The sequence below is a fragment of the Juglans microcarpa x Juglans regia genome, chromosome 4D, assembly GCF_004785595.1.
Source record: "Juglans microcarpa x Juglans regia isolate MS1-56 chromosome 4D, Jm3101_v1.0, whole genome shotgun sequence".
NCBI classification, from domain to species: Eukaryota; Viridiplantae; Streptophyta; class Magnoliopsida; order Fagales; family Juglandaceae; genus Juglans; species Juglans microcarpa x Juglans regia.
Window position 1 is genome coordinate 31627782 of NC_054600.1, and position 20363 is coordinate 31648144.

The window sequence follows — 20363 nt, forward strand, 5'->3', positions numbered from 1 at the left end:
TTTCATGGCCATTCTACTCAACGACATGAAGAAGCATCCAAAATATGTCTTCTATCAGGCAAAGCAAGCGGCAAGACCCATAAAAATTTAGAATGAAAATGAAAGCGTCTAATAATTCTCAAGGCATATATGGGATATCCTCTAAAGCAGTAATAAAAGTCAACTGCAGAACTAGGTTTCGAATTTACATGGAAATTGAATACAAAGGACAAGAAGCACTAAACAGCAGAAACATTGCCACGGAACCCTCGCCTACTCCTAAAACCTTGGTAAAATCGTGGCATGAAAAGTCAACACGTACGCCAGGAGCCTTGGTTCAAAACTATCATGATTCTCCTTCTCATCTTTTCTTTGACGAGTTTTTTTTTTTTTTTGAAAACTTCTTTGACGAGTATTGAGGAACAAGGGCGTCCAAATCCCAAATGATTGGTCCAATGGGTACTCCAACTCATAATTTAATTTGGAAAAGTACTTATGCACAAAACCTGTTCTTTCACCGTCATTTTTACGACCATATTTTATTTATATAAATTAATATTATTAATACCTCTCATTTAAAATATAATTCTAAAAAAAGTTATATTTCTATAATTCTTTATTTTCTTAAATATATTTAGTATTTTTATTATTATAAAAGATTCGTTAACTCTACAAAAAGATACAATCTACTGTCTATATTATAAGAAAAATTCTATACGCAACTGGCCGGGAAAACCGTGGGAAAACCGCGTCCTACGTGGCAAAATACCGAACGACACTGTTTGCTCTTTCCCCCTTCATCTTCCCCTTTTTCCCATTTCTGAATTCCCTTCGTCTTCCACCTTCTCACTCAAATTCCCATTTCTCCCATTTTTAGAGCTCCCTTCCATCTTTCACTTTTATCTTTTTGAGAATATTCTTCTATTTCACTGCTTTTATTTCATTCATTTGTTTCAATTCTGATTTTCAACAAATGAAGCAATTGAATTAATAGATAATCGACAAAACTCAACAAAGCTAATCACTTTCATGCCAAACCGTAGCCATTTTTTTTTTTCCAACCATATGCACACGAAGACACCCACACAAAACCAACGAACAGATATGCATGCACGAGATCTATCAGTTGTTGTCTCGAATCTCATATTTGTAGGATATTCAATTGTGATTTTCCTCTGTTTTCTTGGCAACCAAACAGATTGTTACAAACTATTGTGTGATTTTCCTATATTTTCTCGATAGCCAAACAAACTGTTTTCTCAGGGATGAGCTTAAAAGCCTAATCGGCAAACAAGAACTTGTTCTTGACCGGATGGAGGAGCAACGCAAGAAGGACGTCCACCACCTCCTGAGCCAAGATGGCAAGGTCTTTGGAAGTTTGGATGTGTTGTGTTTTTTTTTTTTTTTAATGTATCAGTGATGTGGCATTATTTTATTTAAATATATCAGCCAATTCTCCCAATGGTTTTGTCGTTCGGTTGCCTGTAGCAAAACTCATATTATAATGATATTTGAAAGATGTGCATGTTTAACATTAATGCTGTGAAAATCACACAAACTCTGTTTGTATATTAAGAATATTTCAAATTATTTATGAATAGTAATCAAATAGCTTATAAATAATAATGAAATAATGATAGTTTATGAATAGTAATAAAATAATTTAAAAATATCTAAAAAGCAGCTTGTTCCAAACAAACCCTTATGCCTATCTTTTTCTTTTGGAATTCTGACTCTATGAGAGCCTCCGACCTACGGATTTGTTGATAATCGCCGTGTATCCTAATCCTCAAAATGGCTCAACGCAGTCAGGTTCTCAACCTTGGCTCTAACATCTTTACCACGTTACTCGCCCAAGGCATCATCACCTCCGGTCATTTAGTTGGCTTTTTTTCCCTGCCATTTTCTTGCGCTTTTCTCCAAGATTCCTCGTGCAACCGAAAGAAAACGGTGCTGTACTGTTTATCTCGGTTACAAAGATCTTCATGCGTAAAGCCAAAGCCAACCGCAATGTTTTAATGATGCCTCCCAGAGTAGTGGACCGTCTGAGCTTTCAGCATTCAGCAACTTCGGCCATCACAATAAGCCACGACCATAAATTCTTACATAAACTGCTGTAGGTTTGCAAGAAGCAAACGATGTGCAAACCCGCTGATCACGATCTTGTAAGAACTAAGAAGAAAATGTGAATGATTTCTCAATCATGACTGTTGATGTCATGTTTCGTGCCCTGGGCAACTCCATGTTGTTGGGGCTCGGACTAGTTCCTGCTAAGATGAAGAATGGTGGGTTCGGATCCTTGATACCTCCGATACTCAAGTCAGCTTTAGTGAAGAAGATGAAGAGAGAATATCTTAAGGAAAGTTGTAGTAAGAATGGCTGTAGATCTCAACCTCTTCATAGATCGTGGGACGGGTCTATTTATACTTGATTGTCTGGCCTTCATGGTAGTGGGTGTATCGCCTTGTATGAGATCTAAGAGTGTAGAAAAAAACTGGAAAACCGGACCAGACCAGCCCGAACCGGTCAAACCAATCCAATTTTGGACCGGTCCGATCCGGAATTGGTTTCCGTAATGGCAAAACTGGCCGGAACCGATCCGGTTCTGGTTCTAGGCTTTTTAGGCTCGGACCGGACCGGTTCTATATAATATATATATTTTAAATTATTTTTTTATATTATGTATAATATTTTTTTATATATAATATATAATAATTTAAAACAAACTGAAATTGATAAATCACATTAGTTGAAAAAAAAAATCATAAATATCAAAAGATTTGAATTTATATACCAAAGTTGTAAATAAGATCACTAAAATATTATTTACTAAAAAAAAAAATCACTCAAATATTATTACCAAATCTTTATGGCCTAATAAATTCTCAATATATTCTTTTTTATAAATACATAATACATTAGTAAATTGGTAATGGTAATATACATTAGTATATAATGTATATTAATTATAATTTACATTTTATGGCCTAATACTAATAGTCTAATATTATATTTTTTTTATAGTCTAATATTATATTACTATTAGTAATATACTTTAAATCTATATATAAATTACTATATATACTTTAAAACCAGAAAATTAGACCGAATCGGACTGGAATCGGTAAAACCGGATGTACCGGTTTATGGGATAACCGGTGCATAATTGATTTTTGAAAATGCAAAATCGATACATACCCGTTTAGTCCTAAATTTTGTCCAAAACCGGATTGGACCAATTACACCCCTAATGAGATCGGACGTTCATGCCGTCCACCTGCAATGTTACAGGCCACTTAAGTCTGATGGTGACTGCTCCTGACACAAGGCCCCACGTTGAGCGTACCGAGCCCCGACACATATTGAATGCAGAGTGCCTTCCCCTCATAGCTCTCTCAATCTCATTAATGCGGCATGGCCTCCGCCGAATATCCATGGTGACTGCCCCTAACACAAGACCTCACGTCATGTGTATCGAGCCCCGGTCGTATTGAATGCGGCGTGCTTCCCCTTCACAACTCTTCCTGTCTCATTAATGCAGCACGGCCCCATCCAAGCATTCCTACCTTCTTGTCATGTCCAGACACTGATGTTTAGGGTCAGAGAATGTCTCTATCTATCAGTCAGTGGGATGTCAGACTGTCCCTCCTGCCATATGTATGTCATTATTCCTTTTCTAATCATATCTTCTATTTAGGCCTCTTGAGTATGCTCGGCCCAGCCCAGACTTCATATCTGGGCTTAAGCCCATGCCCTTCCTTTAGTCCGGACCAAAGAGCTTGGTCTCTTCTCCCGATCTGGCCCAAGAGATAACACCCCTCACAACATCCATTTATATCCTAACCAAACAAGTTAACCAACTGGGCAAGTCGCACACTTTATTTTTATTATCTTTTGGACAAACTCCTCTCGACCATTCATTTATTTATTTATTTTCAATTTTTTCATATTAAGAGAGTTTTTCTGATTCTGGACAGCCAGAGCGTTCCTACTCATCGTCCCCACATGTCACACACCACACTTATTTTTATTTAATTTTTAATATTTTTATTTTTTAATTTTTGATTTTTTTTAAACTAATTGAATTATTTTAATTAAATTATTCTACTCATCGTTGATTTACCACTCTTAAGTTAAAAACGATAAAATTATAAAAAAACACCTACAATTACCAATACAAACAACAGTTTGCAAGGTACAGGGCCCAAGAACTTGACCAAACTAATGAGTTGGTATCAGATCGGTGTACATGAACCAAAGAACTCGGACCCAAAAAAAAAAAAAACAACCAACATGAAATGAGATTACACGGCTCATAGACTTGTCACACAACCAAGTTCAGTTTGCTGCTTCTCCAGGGGAGAATCGCATTACCCAGATCCCAGACGTTGCTCAAAGGAACCTTTACAAATTTGCTGCACTTCTGCCATTCAATACATAGGTATATAGATATAGTATATCCAAACGGAGAGTCTGCAGAGACTGCCATTTCTAAAAATTCTGCATCCCAACAACATTTTCAAGTTCAAAAACTTCCAATAAACATTTCAGGTAAAATAAAGGAAAAATCAAACATTAAGTTACCAGCCAACAAGCATTTTACACACTCTGTACTTTGCTTGATATATCTTTTGCTCTGGCATCTCCCTTTTCCTGCAGTCGTTGAATTTCAAGCATTTTAGACTGCGATGGAGTCACAAGGTTAATGAAAACAATCGTGGTATTTAGGTTAGAACTTGTTCATGATGACACAGGAAAAAATGTCTGATTTCTATTGAAGAAAGTAGTTGTTTTATCTATCTGATACAGGCTTAGTTGCTTTAAATCACTTTGAGATTAGAGTTCATTCACCATTACCTCTCCCCCCCCCCCCCCCCAAAAAAAAAAAAAAAGAAAAAGAAAAAAAAGAACGCTGGCTTGTTGAGTAGGACATCTTTATATTTGACATGCAGCATCATAAAGATTAAAAAAAAAAAACCCTTCTCAAAGATAAATGTTGCTGAAAGCACAAGTCAAGCCTCCCTATCTCTTCTATCTCCACCACCACAAAGCACCTCCTCAGACCATTCCAGTCAAGCCTTCCATAATCAATTATTCCATCATCTCATGACATGATTTTTTTTTTATTTCTTTTATAAGTAATCTCATAACATGTAGAGATGCAATTCTTTAACCATTCCAGTCAGACCTTCCATGATCAATCATGAAACAAAGGAACAATGAAGAATATGTTAATTGCAAAGCAATTGCTTATAAGCTACTTCCCATCTTCCCCACTCACCTTCAACAAACAGTCAATTATCAACATATGACTCCCAACCAAACTTAATGATATCATTTAACAAGAGTTGCTATATTTACAGAAGGTCAAATATTCATATTAAAGAAACACCGCCCCCCCCCCCCCCCCCCCCCCCCCCCCCCCCCCCCCCCCCCCCCCCCCCAAACAAAAATAAAACTGCCCTGAAAAGAAAACAGATGACTTTAGCAGAGATTGGTAATATAAGCTCAAAAGCCACCTAACAAAGATCAGACAATAATTACGTTTTGGGAAAGCATTCAAATAAATGCTTCCTAATCCTTTAATCAACAGTCAATTCAAATGCTTACCAATCCCTTGCTCTCGTGATAATCGTCTAGCGCCCATTGATACTTTGACTGATTCAACCCAAACCAGCGCGCCAAATGATCATCTAAACTCGAATGCGCTGTATAGTTCCCCAAGAAATCGATTAAAATCTGTTCAGTTATCAAGAAATGCAAATAAATAAATTAAGCAAAAACAGTGACTCGCAAATTTTCATTCCAAAGGGCCTCTGAAAACTAAAATCCTCTGCCTAACTGAGCCTAACATAGCAATTCCGCTTAGAACACCCTGCCAACTTGAGCATTCGTTTATAATGCTAGCAAATAATAACAGCAATTAACCCAGCACCTCCATTCTCTCGGAAACGAAACAGTTACTTCCCAAATTTTACATAAATCATTCGTTTGCATAGCAAAAAAATATGGAAAGCAAAAAAGAAACCAAGCCCAAACTGCCGCTCATAAGTTGAAAAATTATAATCCTCACTGATGTATCAGCATACACGTACATTCTAGCAGGTTCTTTTTATTTCTCCCAAACTCAAAACTTGATTTTCTTTTCTTTTCCTTTCCTCAGAAACCAAACAAACTCTCAAAATCCACATACCATTCTGCACCTTTGTGACGGCGTTCTTAAAGAAGCCCACAACAGGTCCACTGGAGTCAATGGACTTCGCAGATTTATGGAACTGAAGCGGCGGAGGCTGCACCGGTGGTGGAGTGACGATCTTGTTGGAAGAAGCGAAGACCGGCGGCTGAGAAGGCTTTGGGGTCGAAGGTGGGGTCATGAACACAGTGTAAGGCCCGATTTTGCCGATCGTAGGTGGGGGAGGGGGGTCTCGGTTGATAGCCATTGATGGAAAACAATAGAAGTAGGGAGAAAGTGGGGGGAAAGTATGGTATCAGATGTGAAGAGTGAAGTAGAAGAGCGTGAAGAGAGCGACTTTCGGGAAAGAGTAAAGATAGCGAGGCAAAGAGCACGCAACCCGAAGAGAGTGAAGTTTTATTGGTAGGAGTCGGAATGTAATTTCGCAGATAAAAGAGGATAGAGATGGGAATGTATTATCTTATGTTCTGTTGTGTTGTTGGGAATGTATTATCTTATGTTCTGTTGTGTTGTGTTACGAAGACATTACACTCATTACAGTCAGGCTTGAGAAGATCGAAACATGTTCTGTCACTTCCGTTTTTTGAGTGCGTCCTCCTGTCGTATGACTATCTACTTTTTAGTCACAATTTTTTTTTTTTCTTTTTTAATCGTGTGTATCTCCTAATCTATGGAGTCTTATCGATCAGGTAAAATTTTTATAGTACGAGAACTCGAATTAATTATCATTGGAGAACCGGACCAACTGAACTATCCTTAATGTTAAAATATCTTTTTAGTGCAATTAGATTTTTTGTTATATATAAAGTTTTAGAGAAATTTTAAGAATAAAGATAATTCATTAAAATAAGTTCATTAATCGTTGTTTAATATGTATACGTTAGATTATAAAATTATTTTTTATTATAAAATAGATCTAATGTATCATATAAAACTACGTCTATTTATGAATTTATTTTTATAAAATCATTTTATGGCTTTAATCATATTCCAAATTTTACCATCTTGTATTAAATTTACTGAGATAATAAATATTTATATAATTTAAATATATAATCATTCAATAGTTACTAATAGTATATGTAAAGAGTGGTGTTAGGTTGCGGCCCAACAATGATCACTGGGCGTGCCGTTTAGCACAAATTTAGCATTTTAATTTTTTTAATTTTCATATTTTTTTAACATATTTAAATATTTTTAAAAAATAAAAAAATATATCAATACACTAAAAATTACTTTATTAATCATTAAGTAAAAAGAATTAAATATACAAATTGTCAAAATGAGATAACAAATTCAACGACATACTAACATTTTCCATATGTAAATTGACCACGTCATCTATAAATTCCTTATCAATAAATATGGTCTTGGCTTATTAAAAGGAAATAGGTATGGTCACGCCACCCGCCCACAATAATGACAACTCGTTGGTTGTTACTGATCGTATGGCATGAGCCTATGTTGTTTGTAAAAAACAAAAAAACCAAAAAGAAAAAAAAAAAAAATTGTTACTGTTACCTATTCATCTCATTTATCTTGTTGCTACTATGTCATCATTATCTTGGTGTAGTCTATTAATGGTGTTATAGTCAGTTTGATTGCTCCGAGCAAGAGCTAAAATTTAAAATCTTGAAGCCTAAGATGTAAGTAATTTGGACTACATTCATTATCTGGCAAGGAAGATTAGAATCTTATTTTTTAATATTATTATTATTTTGAAATTTGAGAATTTTGAATTTTTTATTATATTTTGTGTAAAATTTTAAAAAAATTGTAATGATGAGATAAAATAAGATGAAATTGTTTTTGTATCCAAAAGGGACAAAATACCCGGAGGAGGAGGAGGAGGAAGAAGAACGAGAAGGAGAAGGGACATATGCTGAACATGGCTTCCATTATTCCATAAAAAAAAAAAAAAAAAAAAAAGAGAGGGGGGGGGGGGGGGGGGGGGGGGGGGGGGGGGGGGGGGGGGGGGGGGTGTTGGGGTTTGTGGACGACAGCAGTAGCCATACTATAAACATGCACCTCTTTCAATTTTTGGTTCAATTTACAAAACTTAAAGGCAACCCATGGGCAGAACAAGTAAGAAACTAAGCCTAAATACATAAACCTACCTGTCTGTCGAATACTTACCAACCTATCAGTGAAGAATAATCCATTGTACGTACTGAAAGGCAAGTCTCACACAAACCTCACAAAACAGACGTTCCAAGTCACTGTTTGAAAGTCGACTCAAATTTTTTTTATATCGAGCCAGAACAGCTCCCATACAAGATAATGCGTTACGACCAACCACCAGCCTATCATTTGTCAGGAACAACATTCTCCAGACAGTGATTCCTGGGAATGATCTCGCAGCTGGCGGTTGAAGCTCCTACTCACCCCTTTGTGACAGCTTTTCATTCTCTTATCCCCAGAATCAGACGACCGAACTTGCCAGCGACAGCTCATGGAGCTCACTGAGCATCCAATCCTCTCCAGTTTGACCGCCAAGAACAATAGCCCTTGTCCCCCCAACAACGCAAGTACTATGACCCCAAGCAAATCTTGGGGGTCGCCCAGGTATATTTAATATCCTCCATGTAGGCTTCTCATCTGTTGGGTCCAGGATATAAAGCTGTGAGGCAGAGTGAAGACCTGCCACGGACCCGCCAAAGATCAAGATTCTCCCACCTGGGAGGCTCACGGCCACATGATCAAGTCTAGGTGGAGGAGCTATGCCCCTGGATTTCCAGCACCAGGCATTCCACTCCCCGTTACACATCTCCAACATGGTTCCTCCTCACTTAAATCCATTGTGAAAACATCGCTGGAACGAAAACGAAGAGGCCCGCTCTTGGCCAGACCCCGAACATCAATATTTTCCGACCACCATACACAGATAGTGTATGACCTAACCGAGAAGGTGGAGTCCATGCCACTGGTATCTCCCTCCAGACAGGTTTCTCTATTGAGAGATCAAGCAGAAAAGTGTCGCTGAGGAGTACTCCAGAATCCGCACAGCCACCAGAAACAATCAATTTGGTGCCATCTAGGATGCAAGAGCTATGCCATGATCTTGGAAGTGGAGGGGCCAATCCAGATATTTCACGCCAAGTTGGAGGCTTGGCATCCAAATCCAGCACAAACACATCATTGAGCAAGCCCTGCGTTCCACAGCCTCCAAATACCACTAAATGAGACCCATTTACACAAGAAAGTGTATGACCCCAACGACCAGGTGGAGGGGAGCTCACTTGGACATGTTGCCATTCTGGGTTACTCGAATTCAGATCCAATACGAAGGTGTCATTCATGGGTTGCATGTTGACCCCTTCCCCGCCAAAAAGGACAACCCGATTCCCGACCGCACAAGCACTAAAGTTGCAGCGTGAGGGTTCAACAGCACCTCCAACAGTCAGTTTCCTCCATGCTGCTGCTTCAAGAGTCGTCAATTCCCTTGCCAGCCGAACCCACCCAAGTCTCTTTGCACCTGGCACAGTCTCTAAAACACGAGTTGTTTCACTACCCCATGCATTTTGGCAGACCATTCTCCAAAGGTCCTCATTCTTCGTCAGTTCATACAATCGCCTACAGACAGACCCAACTGATGCAATGTCTCTAGGGGTCAAACGTGAAAGAATCTTGAGAGACAGCACCTCATCACTCAGCTGGAATATTCCACAAAGCCCACGACAAAAATTTCGGTCCCCAAAGGTGACAGGGCGGATAGTTGAAAGGCCAGAACGAAACCGATCAGAAGATTTTGCGGATTCCTTGGTCAAAGAGCCAGGCAAAGGACCCAGATCAATATTTACTTCAGTGAAGAACTGGATTCCGATAACATGAGTAATCATTTCATCATCTCCGTATATAGGTGTCAGCCGTAATCTGTTCATCAGTGGAGAACCATCTTTCCTAAAATTCAACAACTCGCCTTGGAATTCAATTCCCTCCTCGAGACATTTCCTAATTTCTGAAACTACTGTGGAGTCCACTAATGGATGTCTTCTTTTAGCATAAGGTCCTCTACATTGCAAGAAACGGCTGTAACAAAGTCCCACAACATCAAAACAAAGACAAAAATCTCAACATCGTAACAAATCAATTGATGAAAAAAGAATTCTAAAGATCATAATGTTAGTTAACAAGCCCAGAGAGAGAGAGAGAGAGAGAGAGAGAAATACTACTGTAAACTAAACTTGCAAGAATGGAGCAGCAGAATAAGAACAAGGAAAAGTATGCAAAGACCATAAGCAATACGTCATACCCTAGTGAGTATAATATAAACCACATATATTGATGCATAACAACCTATAATTTTTTTTTTTTTTTTATAGTTATTGTGTATTTGGCTACTCTTTTGTTGTTTGTTAACTGGGTTTTAAGAGGGCAAAACCTGAAGTGAAACAGAGCTCATGGCATCCACAAAGTCAACCCTCGGAACCATAACTTCTTTAACAGTTAAGCAAAGACACAGAGAAACCAAAAACTTGTGCTGCATTAAGGTCAAATCTAAAATTAATGGAACCAACATATATAAAAAAGAAAAAGATAATTTTAACAAAAAGAGAAAGCAAAACTAAAAATTGCCTCCAAGAAGCAACACAGCTAGACTGAGGGAAGCACTAGGTCCCCCGATAAAGCACCCTAGCTCCCAATTCAGTGCCCACATGACAAACTTTAGAAATACAATATTTAGGGGTATCTACACAATAAAGCATTGGGGAATGAAATTAAGCTCCAAATATAATAATTAAGTTAACCCCTCACTTAATAGTCATAATGTCAACTATACCTAATGTTTCCATGACTTGGATCGAGTTCAATGTTTTATTTTTATAAGACTCTGAAGATTTATTTGAAAAAAAGCATCCAAAAGGCATAGACCGAGGGATGAAGTTCAATACTGTAAGACTATTAACTAAGAAATAGAGAAAATTGAAAATAAAATGTCAATACAGATTATAGCTTCTGCTTTAGGATTCTATCAATTAGGATTTCCGGATATATTTTATTAAAAAAAAAACAGTATTAGCCACATCCGTTCTTATACTCAAAAGTAATTAGTCAAGGTACAAGTAAAACTCTTGGAATAATTATAAAGCATAGTTCCACCAAATAAATAGCCAGTGTAGGCACCCCCGGGATTAGTCGGGACGCTATTCTTGGACACCCAGTGCCAATCCAAAAAAAAAAAAGAACCAGTGTAAGACTTGGAACTTAATGTACTTTTATCATACTCATGCACCTTTACCATAACTCCCCCACCCAATGTAAGGCTTAAAGGGGGATTATGACTAGTAATCCACGCAAAGGATGCAATTTAATTCAGTTGCAAGGTGGTGAGAAAATTTTAGTTGCGTGCATTTAGATTGATGTGAAATAACAGAGAAATATTTCTAGATTTCACATGTTGAAATTTTTTTTTTATAGGTAACACGTTGACAAATTATTAGTCTGCCGTACTTCAAAGCAAATTGATTCACACTAGGCAGCATGCACTTCAATGCAAATGAAGAAATGAAGAAAACCACTAATTGCAAAAGAAACCCAACAAAAGAGAAATGAATGGTGGTAATGGCATCGTGGTGATGTAGCAAACACGGAAACAGCACAAGGTGGATATAGCCTATAGACAAAAATATTACCATCACCACCCTATATAAACCTTGACCACACATGTACTACTCTAATGGATTAGCTATCTAAATCTTCATGGGTATACCAAAATCTGAAAATGGATATGCATAACCTATATTTGACCCTAATCTTGCTGACCCTATGTCCTCTAAGTCTCTCAATAAGTGACGTATGAGGATAGTTATACTTGCAAAACCTTGATAATGAAATCAATTACCATTGGAACAGTAATATGTATCTCTGTGTGTCAATGTACAACTCAGAAAATTCCAAATCATATTTGGGCCTATACTCAAAATGACTAGTCAATGTTGAGCCTCTTGCCTCCCAGACAATGTGAGATCCTTTTCACCACCCTCCTCCTACACTCAATCTGGGGTATTACAAGCAATTATGACATTGATTACTGGAGCATAGACCATTTTGATGAGATAACTACTTATCAAAATCCATTTCATGCATGTACACGTGTTTGGACACATTGAACAATGATATAACAACGGAAAGGATGACATATGAGTAGATATTTAGTTCCACGAAGAAGCTTTGAAATGCATCATGTATCATCAAATAGCATGTTACAAGAATAGCATGCTACAAGCATCTTGAATGATGCAGATTGTACTTAATCAAGGAATGTGCAACAAATTGTTCTGCCACACCAAGAAGTCGGAGAAAATGTTCATGACTAGATTGAATCACCAAGCAAGAAATAATAACAATATATAACAAAATTTTAAATTTGGGATCATGACCTCAAGCTGAAAGATGCATTTTTTTCTCTCAGCCATAGATGAACCTATTGGTTACAAACTTTTGCTACACAAAATAATACAAGCTAATTAATTTCCTGGCCAAGAAAAGAAAATATGGGATCGCATCAGAAATAGGTCTAGCATGCTTCATCAATAATAACCTAACCAATCGGAGAGAGAGTAAGATTTCAAAGGCATACACCTACTTCTTAATATTTAACCGCTAATTGATTTTATCCTAGCACCACTCATCTTGGCATCGGTCAAAAGGCAGAAAGGGGCAGCTAATTCTTTTTTTTATTATACCCATAGAAAGAGGCAGCTACTGAATTAGCTTTCAGAAGTCTCATATGAGAGATTATACCTTAACAAATTTCATCCCAGATCCTGTTACATCCAAAGCTCTCATTAGAAGGGGTAAAAGAAAGAAACGTCATTGTTTAACGTTCAATCCAGTCCGATGTAAATGATTTTACAGATCCGTTCATCACAGCACCTTCACTGAGTAGAATTATACGTGCCTCCAGCATCCCTAACCTTCATTCTTCAGTCTATTATAGTCTAGATTCTCTAGTATCTAAAGCATGAATAAGACCCTGATGGCATGTAGAATGATAAACTAGGATAGCATGACGCTACTAGAATACTATCAACAATCCCCAAGAAGAAAACCTCAGTGTTTGCAAATCAAGAGTCATTCTCATTGACATGCAATACTCATGCAGGTCAGTGAATGATGCTTAAAAGGTGAAAGACTAGCATTAAAAAACCAATCCAACTCTCATAAAGTGGAACCAATATTGGTCCCATTGCTCTGGTTTTGGAATGACCCACAAAATACACATATACATAGTACGTGTGTGTGTGTGTTAAAGCTAAGCAATACGCCACTTTATTAAAGGATGACTCACAATTATATCTCCAGACCGGAAAGACAAAACTAAATTGAATTTGCGGGGAGTCCAATAAAATCCATTTGCAGACTACTACCTTTCACTCCGAAAAGAAAAGAAAAATGAAATAAAACCTCGCTAGAATATACCTCGCCAATGCATTTGCGAGGTATAATTTTAACTGAATTGGGCAAATACAATTCTGCCAAAAAAGGAATCGCCTCTCCACACTTTGTTAGTCTTACAACTCACTTTATGGAGAGTTAGTTTTTCTCTCCGTACACTTGAGGGAAAATGCTGTGTTTTCTCATTGGTTTTCTGTTTTTGCTGGTTGAGACCAGTGTTTGTTAGCCTAGAGTTTCCAGGATTTTATGAGTAGTTGTTTTGTGATGGGGTCGAGTAGGAATGTTGTTATTGATAAAAAATGTTTTGAGACTATGAAGACGAATGCAAGGTGGTGGAGAATCACCGAGAGCAATTGTCGCGCGGTGAATCACATCTTCATTGAGCAAGACTCCTTGGGGTGGCTGGCTGGCATGGTAGAGGAAGGTATAGTTTCAGAGGGCCCCTCTGTTTTCATCAGGTCGCGTAGAATTGGTTCTCACGTGTTGGTGATTCAGAGACACCGCAACTCTTATGGGAGTTTCTTCTCCTTATCAGAGTTCGGTCAAGAGAAACGGCGAGGCTTACTTGTGATTCCAGAAGGGAGGAAAGGTGTTGGTTGGAGGAATTTTGGTGAGTTGTTGAAGGAAATTGCTGCAACTGCAACCGCAACCGCAACCTCCTTTGTTTTGGGAATGGATAACAGAGGGAACCACCCATGGACGCTGCCTCCTCCACTACCACAGGGGCCTGAAGTTTTTTCTTCGTACAATGAGGCTCTGTCTGGAGTTCCAAAACCTGCAGAGAGGTCAGGTCCTCTGGTGAAGACGCGGCCCTGTGAAGAAGCAAGTGTACGCAGGCCTTTGTCGGGGCCAAGTTTGGAAACTTTGTTACTGGCGTCGACAGAGATGAAGAAGCAAGTGGGTGGGTTAATTCTTAATATGGGTGTATTAAAACGCTGAGTTGAGGAGGGACTTCAGAGGGAGAAGATTTTTGTGGGGGTCCAGGGTGAAGGCTTCGTTAACGGGCCTGTGTTTGAGTATGGGCTTAAGGGGAAGGGAACCGTTTCTGGTGGGCCTCATTTGCAAGCCAAGTCTACCCAGCAGCCCATCAATTTAGGTAAAAGCCCGTAGCCCAGGGCTCGAAGCCTACATGGAGACATAGGGAAGCCCACGGAGCTAGCCCAGTGTTGTCGCTACCGTTGGTGGCTGGTCAGGCGTCCTCGTCGGTGGAGGCGAGTTCGACGGTGGCGGTGGCGGGCCCGCCGGTGAGTTCTGTGCTACCTAAGGTGGTGTCGGCAGGTTGCAGAGTTAATGATCCGATTCTTAGTACTACTGGAATCCTCGCGTTGGCGACTCAAACGTCAACATCCCTGAAACAGAACCCAACTACTCAAACACCGACAGCCACTAATACGCTTACTTTCACTACGGAAGCCCTCGATGAAGCCAGTGGCTCTGCGCAAGCCTTGTTGGAACACGGGGTCTTTGGTTCGCCTGAATCCTCACTGAAACAGAACCCGACGGTGTCCCTCGCGACGATGACTCTAACGTCGACAGCCACTGATATGCCAACCCATTCCACGGAAGTCCTCGATGAAGCCAGCGGCCCTGCGCAAGCTTCGTTGGAACACAGGGTGCTTTCGGAGGGGCCGCCACCTTTTGTGGTGGCACAGACTTCGCCGCCAGTATGTTCTGGCCTACTTCCCGAGCCTCTGGTGACGAATACTCTACCAGTGCCGTCTCATAATCATTTGTTGGATGTAGTTGAACCTTCGGGCCTAGCAGTGGCACAGACAGAGACGCTAGCTCCTTCTGGGCTGTTTTCTGTTCCCCTGGCTGCGAAAACAGTAGCCATTGCGTCGGAAAAGGTGGTAGAAGAGTCCGGTTTTCTCGAAAATACTGGTTCTTTGGTTCTGTTTACGGCTAACAGGGATGGGGAGGATGAACCTACTCCACTCTATTCCTTTCATCCCAATGTGTCAGACTGGGTTACCCGGAGAGCAATGGACATCAAGCACATGGTAGGAATTTCTTATGGGAATTTTGAAGCTGAATTTATGGCCTTACTTGCAGCCGTAGAGGCGGTGAATGCCCAAGCAAAGTCTGATCAATCCTTGGCTTCGGCCAAAAAAAAGGGAAAGGGAACTCAAAAGGCTAGATTGGGCAATGAAAGAGGATGGAGGTGAGAAGAGCTCTAATCAGGAGCGTAGTAAGGGGAGCGGGAAGATGGTTGTCCCATGAAGCCAAAAATAATTTCATGGAATGTGAGGAGGCTGCATGATCCTAATAAGCAGCTCCAAGTTAGAAATTTACTTCGCCAGTGGAAAGGAGACATCATATGCTTACAAGAGACTGAATTGAAAGTTATTACTAGACAAGTAATTCGCAGTTTATGGAGAGGACAACATATTGGGTGGTCCTACCTACCATCAAAAGGTGCTTCCGGGGGAGTTTTAATTATATTTGACACAAGGGTGGTGGAAAGGGTGGAGGAGTGTGTGGGTGATTTCTCGGTGTCATGCTCTTTTGTTAACATAGAAGACGGCTTTAAGTGGGCTTTTGCTGGGGTTTATGGCCCTAATCTTGATTCAGAGAGAAGATTTTTGTGGGAAGAACTGGCAGGAGTCATTAGTTGGTGGGAGCCGAGTTGCATAGGGGGTGACTTTAATACTTCTCGCTTTCCAAGCGAGAGGTCGGGATCTTCTCGCATCACTCCAACCATTAGAGATTTCTCTGATTTTATTTCAGAACAGGAGCTCATGAACATTCCATTATCAGGAGGCACTTTTACCTGGTCCAATAACCGTGACTGCCCATCATGGTCAAGGATTGATAGATTTTTGCTAACATCCGATTGGGAGTCACACTTTCCGGATGTGGCTCAAAGAAGATTACCCCGTTTATGTTCTGATCACTTCCCTATCATTTTAGATTGTGGAGGCATCCATGGGGGTAGAAGGTATTTTAAATTTGAACATATGTGGCTTAAAACTGACGGTTTTGTAGACAGGGTCAGGCATTGGTTGACTTCGTATAGTTTCCAGGGCTCTCCAAGTTTCATTATGGCTAAAAAGCTGAAAGCGCTGAAACAGGACCTGAAGCAGTGGAATGAACAAGTTTTTGGCAATGTGCTTTAGCAAAAGCGCTCTCTTTTAGAGGAATTACAGGGTTTGGAAGGTGAGGAAGAGGCCAGATCCCTTTCTGATCCTGACAAAATCCGTAAGGACCAGGTAGTTGCTGATCTTGAAAGGGTTACTTTGATGGAGGAGATTTCATGGAGACAGAAATCAAGGGTACTCTGGCTTAAGGAGGGGGACAAATGCACGAAATTCTTCCACAGGATGGCTAACTCTCACAGGAGGAATAATGCTATTGATACACTGATGGTAGATGGGGCAGCTTCTTCGGATCAGACGGTTATCAAAAACCACATTCAACAATACTATCAACAATTATTATCAGAAGAGCATAATTGGTGACCGAGAGTGGATGGGTTGCCTTTTACCACTTTAGATCAGCACAGTGCAGGGTGGTTAGAAAGGCCTTTTACAGAAGAGGAAGTGGGCAATGTTATCAGAAGTATGGCAAGTGATAAGGCTCCGGTCCGAATGGGTTTACCCTGGGTTTCTTTCAAGCTTGTTGGGAGGTGGTCAAAGAAGATATTATGCAAGTCTTTCTTGAATTTCATTCTAATGCTAGATTTGAAAAGAGCCTCAATGCCACATTTTTTGCCCTCATTCCTAAAAAGGTGGGATCTAGGGATGTGAGGAACTATCGCCCCATTAGTCTCGTGAATGGGATGTACAAGATTCTTTCCAAAGTGTTAGCAAATAGACTAAGCTCGGTGGTGGAAAAACTAATCTCGAAGCCGCAAAATGCGTTTGTCAAAGGTAGACAAATCCTTGACTCAGTTCTTATTGCAAATGAAGTATTGGATGGTCGGCTTAAGTCTAGAGAGCCTGGGCTACTTTGCAAGTTAGACATGGAGAAAGCTTATGATCATGTCAACTGGAAGTTCCTTCTTTATTTACTTGAAAGAAGTGGTTTTGGGGGGAAATGGCAGAAATGGGTAGAATTTTGTATCACTTCAGCTCGTTTCTCCATCTTGGTAAATGGCTCTCCGGTGGGTTTCTTCAACTCCTCTCGTGGCCTGAGACAGGGAGATCCGATCTCCCCTCTACTTTTTTATTTGTCATGGAAGCTCTCAGCAAGATGATTGAGGGGATGGTGGATGGTGGGTTACTCCATGGTTTTTCGGTAGGGAATGGTGATCTTAACATTTCTCATTTGTTATTTGTTGATGCCACACTTATTTTTTGTGGTGCACACCTCGGTCAAGTCCAAGATTTGAGGGCGTTACTCCTTTGCTTTGCAGTCGTGTCAAGATTGAGCATTAACCTCGCTAAGTCGAAAATAGTGCCAGTGGGGGCCACCCCCGATGTGGAGATTTTTGCTTCTACCATAGGTTGTAAGATATCTTCGCTTCTTATGAAGTATCTTGGTTTACCGTTGGGTGCCTCTTTTAAATCTGAAAGGATTTGGAATGATGTAGTCGAAAGGGTGGAGTGCAGATTGGCTGCTTGGAAGAGGCTATACTTGTCGAAAGGTGGTAGGTTGACTTTGATTAAAAGCACTCTTTCTAACTTAACCACCTATTTCTTGTCTTTGTTCCCACTTTCCACAAAGGTGGCTAATAGAATTGAGAAGTTACAAAGGGATTTCTTATGGAGTGAATTGGGAGAAGAGTTCAAATTCCACCAGGTCAATTGGTCTACAGTTTGTACCCCAATTTCTGGGGGAGGTTTGGGGATTCGCCACTTGCTGAAATTCAATCAAGCTCTATTGGATAAGTGGTTGTGGAGGTACCAAAATGAAAGGGAGGCTTTTTGGAGGGCGGTCATAGATTCTCAGTTTGGGGAAGCTTGGCGAGGATGGTGTTCGAATGAGGTACAAGGCACTTATGGAGTGGGTTTATGGAAAAACATTATGAGTCTTTGGGGGACATTCTGAGAATATGAACATTTTGTTGTAGGCGATGGTTCACGTGTCCATTTTTGGTTTGATATATGGTGTGGTAACCATTGTCTACGAGATACTTTCCCTGTCATCTTTGCACTTGCAAGAGTTAAGGAGGCATCGATTGTCTTTCTTCATTCTTCAGCAAATAGCACCCCTCAATGGAATATTGACTTCATTAGGGCAGCCCATGACTGGGAATTAGAGTCTTTTACAGAGTTCTTTGCGGCTTTATATTCCGCAAGTATTCCAGGGGGCTCCGGTGATAAGTTGCATTGGAATCATTCTAAGAAAGGTATCTTCTCGGTCAGTTCTTTTTATCAAAAGCTTACGAACTCCGGTTTGTCTTTATTCCCGTGGAAGAGTATATGGAAGACAAAAACTCCTTCAAAAGTAGCCTTCTTTGTCTGGACAGCATCTTTGGACAAGATTCTCACCATAGATAATTTGAGGAAACGACGGGTCATTATCTTAGATTGGTGTTGTATGTGTAAGAAGCAGGGGGAGTCTGTTGATCATCTACTTTTACACTGTGAGGTGGCTAAGGCTGTATGGGATAATGTCTTCTCAAGAGTCGGACTGTCTTGGGTTATGCCTTGGAGATTGGTGAATTTCCTGGCAAGCTGGACAGGACTACATGGAGATTCTCAGGTAGCGGCAATTTGGAGATTGGTACCAATATGCTTGTGTTGATGCATTTGGAGGGAGAGAAATGCTAGATATTTTGATGATCAAGAGAGAACAAAGGATGAGCTTAAAGTTTTCTTTTTTAAGACATTGATCCTATGGGCGGGGGCTATAGTTTGTAACGGACGTAGTGTCCATGATCTTCTTCTTTATATTGTTTCCTCTAGCTAGGCGTGTTTTCATGTATACTTCTTGTATACCTGGGCTATGCCTATTTCTATGAATATATTATCTTTGATTACCGATCAAAAATAATAATTTAAACTTGGGCTCCATGTCGTTCTCAAAATAAACAACTTACGAGTTAAAATCTCTAATTCTTTTAAAGAACAAAACAAAAAAGGTTAGGTTTAAATGACAAAAGTATCCAGATAACACCTTAATTTCCCCCTAATTGTACTCACATGTGAATGAATTACCAAGAATTGAAATTTTAAAATTCTACATCCTGAGCCTATAAATAATAGTAAGAAAAATAAAAGAAGGGGGATAAGAAAGGGGAAGGTGGAGGAAAACGGACCAATTACGACCGAGGACCTCCTCGGCGCGGTATCCGGTGAGCATCTCGAAGACGGTGTTGACGTAGATGATGGGGTGGTCGGGGTCGAGGGCGTCAGTGACGACGAAGCCACAAGGCGCCGTTTGGATAAGGTTTCCAACGGGGAAGGGAAGCGGTCCGCCATCGTTGAGAGCGAAGCCCTCGTCCTCGTCACCGCTGAGATCCGAATTGCTACTATCCCACTCCATCCCCTTCAACCCATAAATGAAATTACGCCAAGACAGGCTCCAAACAAATTCACTTGGATTACCCAAACAGAACTCAAGACTCTCTCACACGAACTCTCTCCCAATCCGTTGGGTGTGTATCATGGGGAACGGAACAGAGAGAAAATGAATGGTGGGCAGCGTTTGGTTGGGCAATTTGGCTAAGAAAGAAAGGTATGTAATTTTGTACCGTGTGACAAGAAGAAGTTGGGGGTTCGGGTTTGGCAGTGTTTTTTAGCGTACCGCCTTGGTTACTATGTTGGAAAAAAATCTGGGACACGCCGAGTTGGGTTCGGCTTTGGCTTGGCTTCGGATTTTGGCTTTGGATCGTGGGTTAGGGTTTGGG

General features: G+C 40.1%; 3 protein-coding genes across 3 annotated transcripts; 1 reads left to right on the forward strand and 2 right to left on the reverse strand.

Annotated features, from left to right (window-relative positions):
• Positions 1-4120: 4120 nt before the first annotated feature.
• On the reverse strand, positions 4121-6548 carry LOC121261045 (formin BNI1-like). Its single transcript, XM_041163185.1, has 4 exons — positions 6173-6548; positions 5590-5687; positions 4564-4632; positions 4121-4479 (listed from the first exon to the last, which is right to left on the reverse strand). The coding sequence occupies exons 1-3, from the start codon at positions 6417-6419 to the stop codon at positions 4579-4581; spliced, it is 399 nt and encodes a 132-aa protein (XP_041019119.1). The 5' UTR covers positions 6420-6548; the 3' UTR covers positions 4121-4479; positions 4564-4578.
• Positions 6549-8178: 1630 nt separating this feature from the next.
• On the reverse strand, positions 8179-20363 carry LOC121261046 (adagio protein 1). Its single transcript, XM_041163186.1, is given in 4 exon segments — positions 8179-8893; positions 8896-9024; positions 9027-10201; positions 19773-20363. Coding segments are annotated over 4 exon segments (1830 nt in total). The 5' UTR covers positions 20000-20363; the 3' UTR covers positions 8179-8594.
• LOC121261047 lies at positions 16357-19109 on the forward strand. Its single transcript, XM_041163187.1, has 2 exons — positions 16357-18871; positions 18981-19109. The coding sequence occupies exon 1, from the start codon at positions 17606-17608 to the stop codon at positions 18557-18559; it is 954 nt and encodes a 317-aa protein (XP_041019121.1). The 5' UTR covers positions 16357-17605; the 3' UTR covers positions 18560-18871; positions 18981-19109.

Excerpts from the sequence above, each read along its gene's own strand:
- LOC121261047 (XM_041163187.1), top strand. The coding sequence starts at position 17,606 with ATGGCAGAAATGGGTAGAATTTTGTATCACTTCAGCTCGTTTCTCCAT.
- LOC121261045 (XM_041163185.1), bottom strand. The coding sequence starts at position 6,419 with ATGGCTATCAACCGAGACCCCCCTCCCCCACCTACGATCGGCAAAATC. Across the intron at positions 5,688-6,172 it reads CGTCACAAAGGTGCAGAATG|CGCATTCGAGTTTAGATGAT; the intron begins GTATGTGGATTT and ends GGAACTATACAG. Across the intron at positions 4,633-5,589 it reads ATCACGAGAGCAAGGGATTG|GAAAAGGGAGATGCCAGAGC; the intron begins GTAAGCATTTGA and ends CAACGACTGCAG.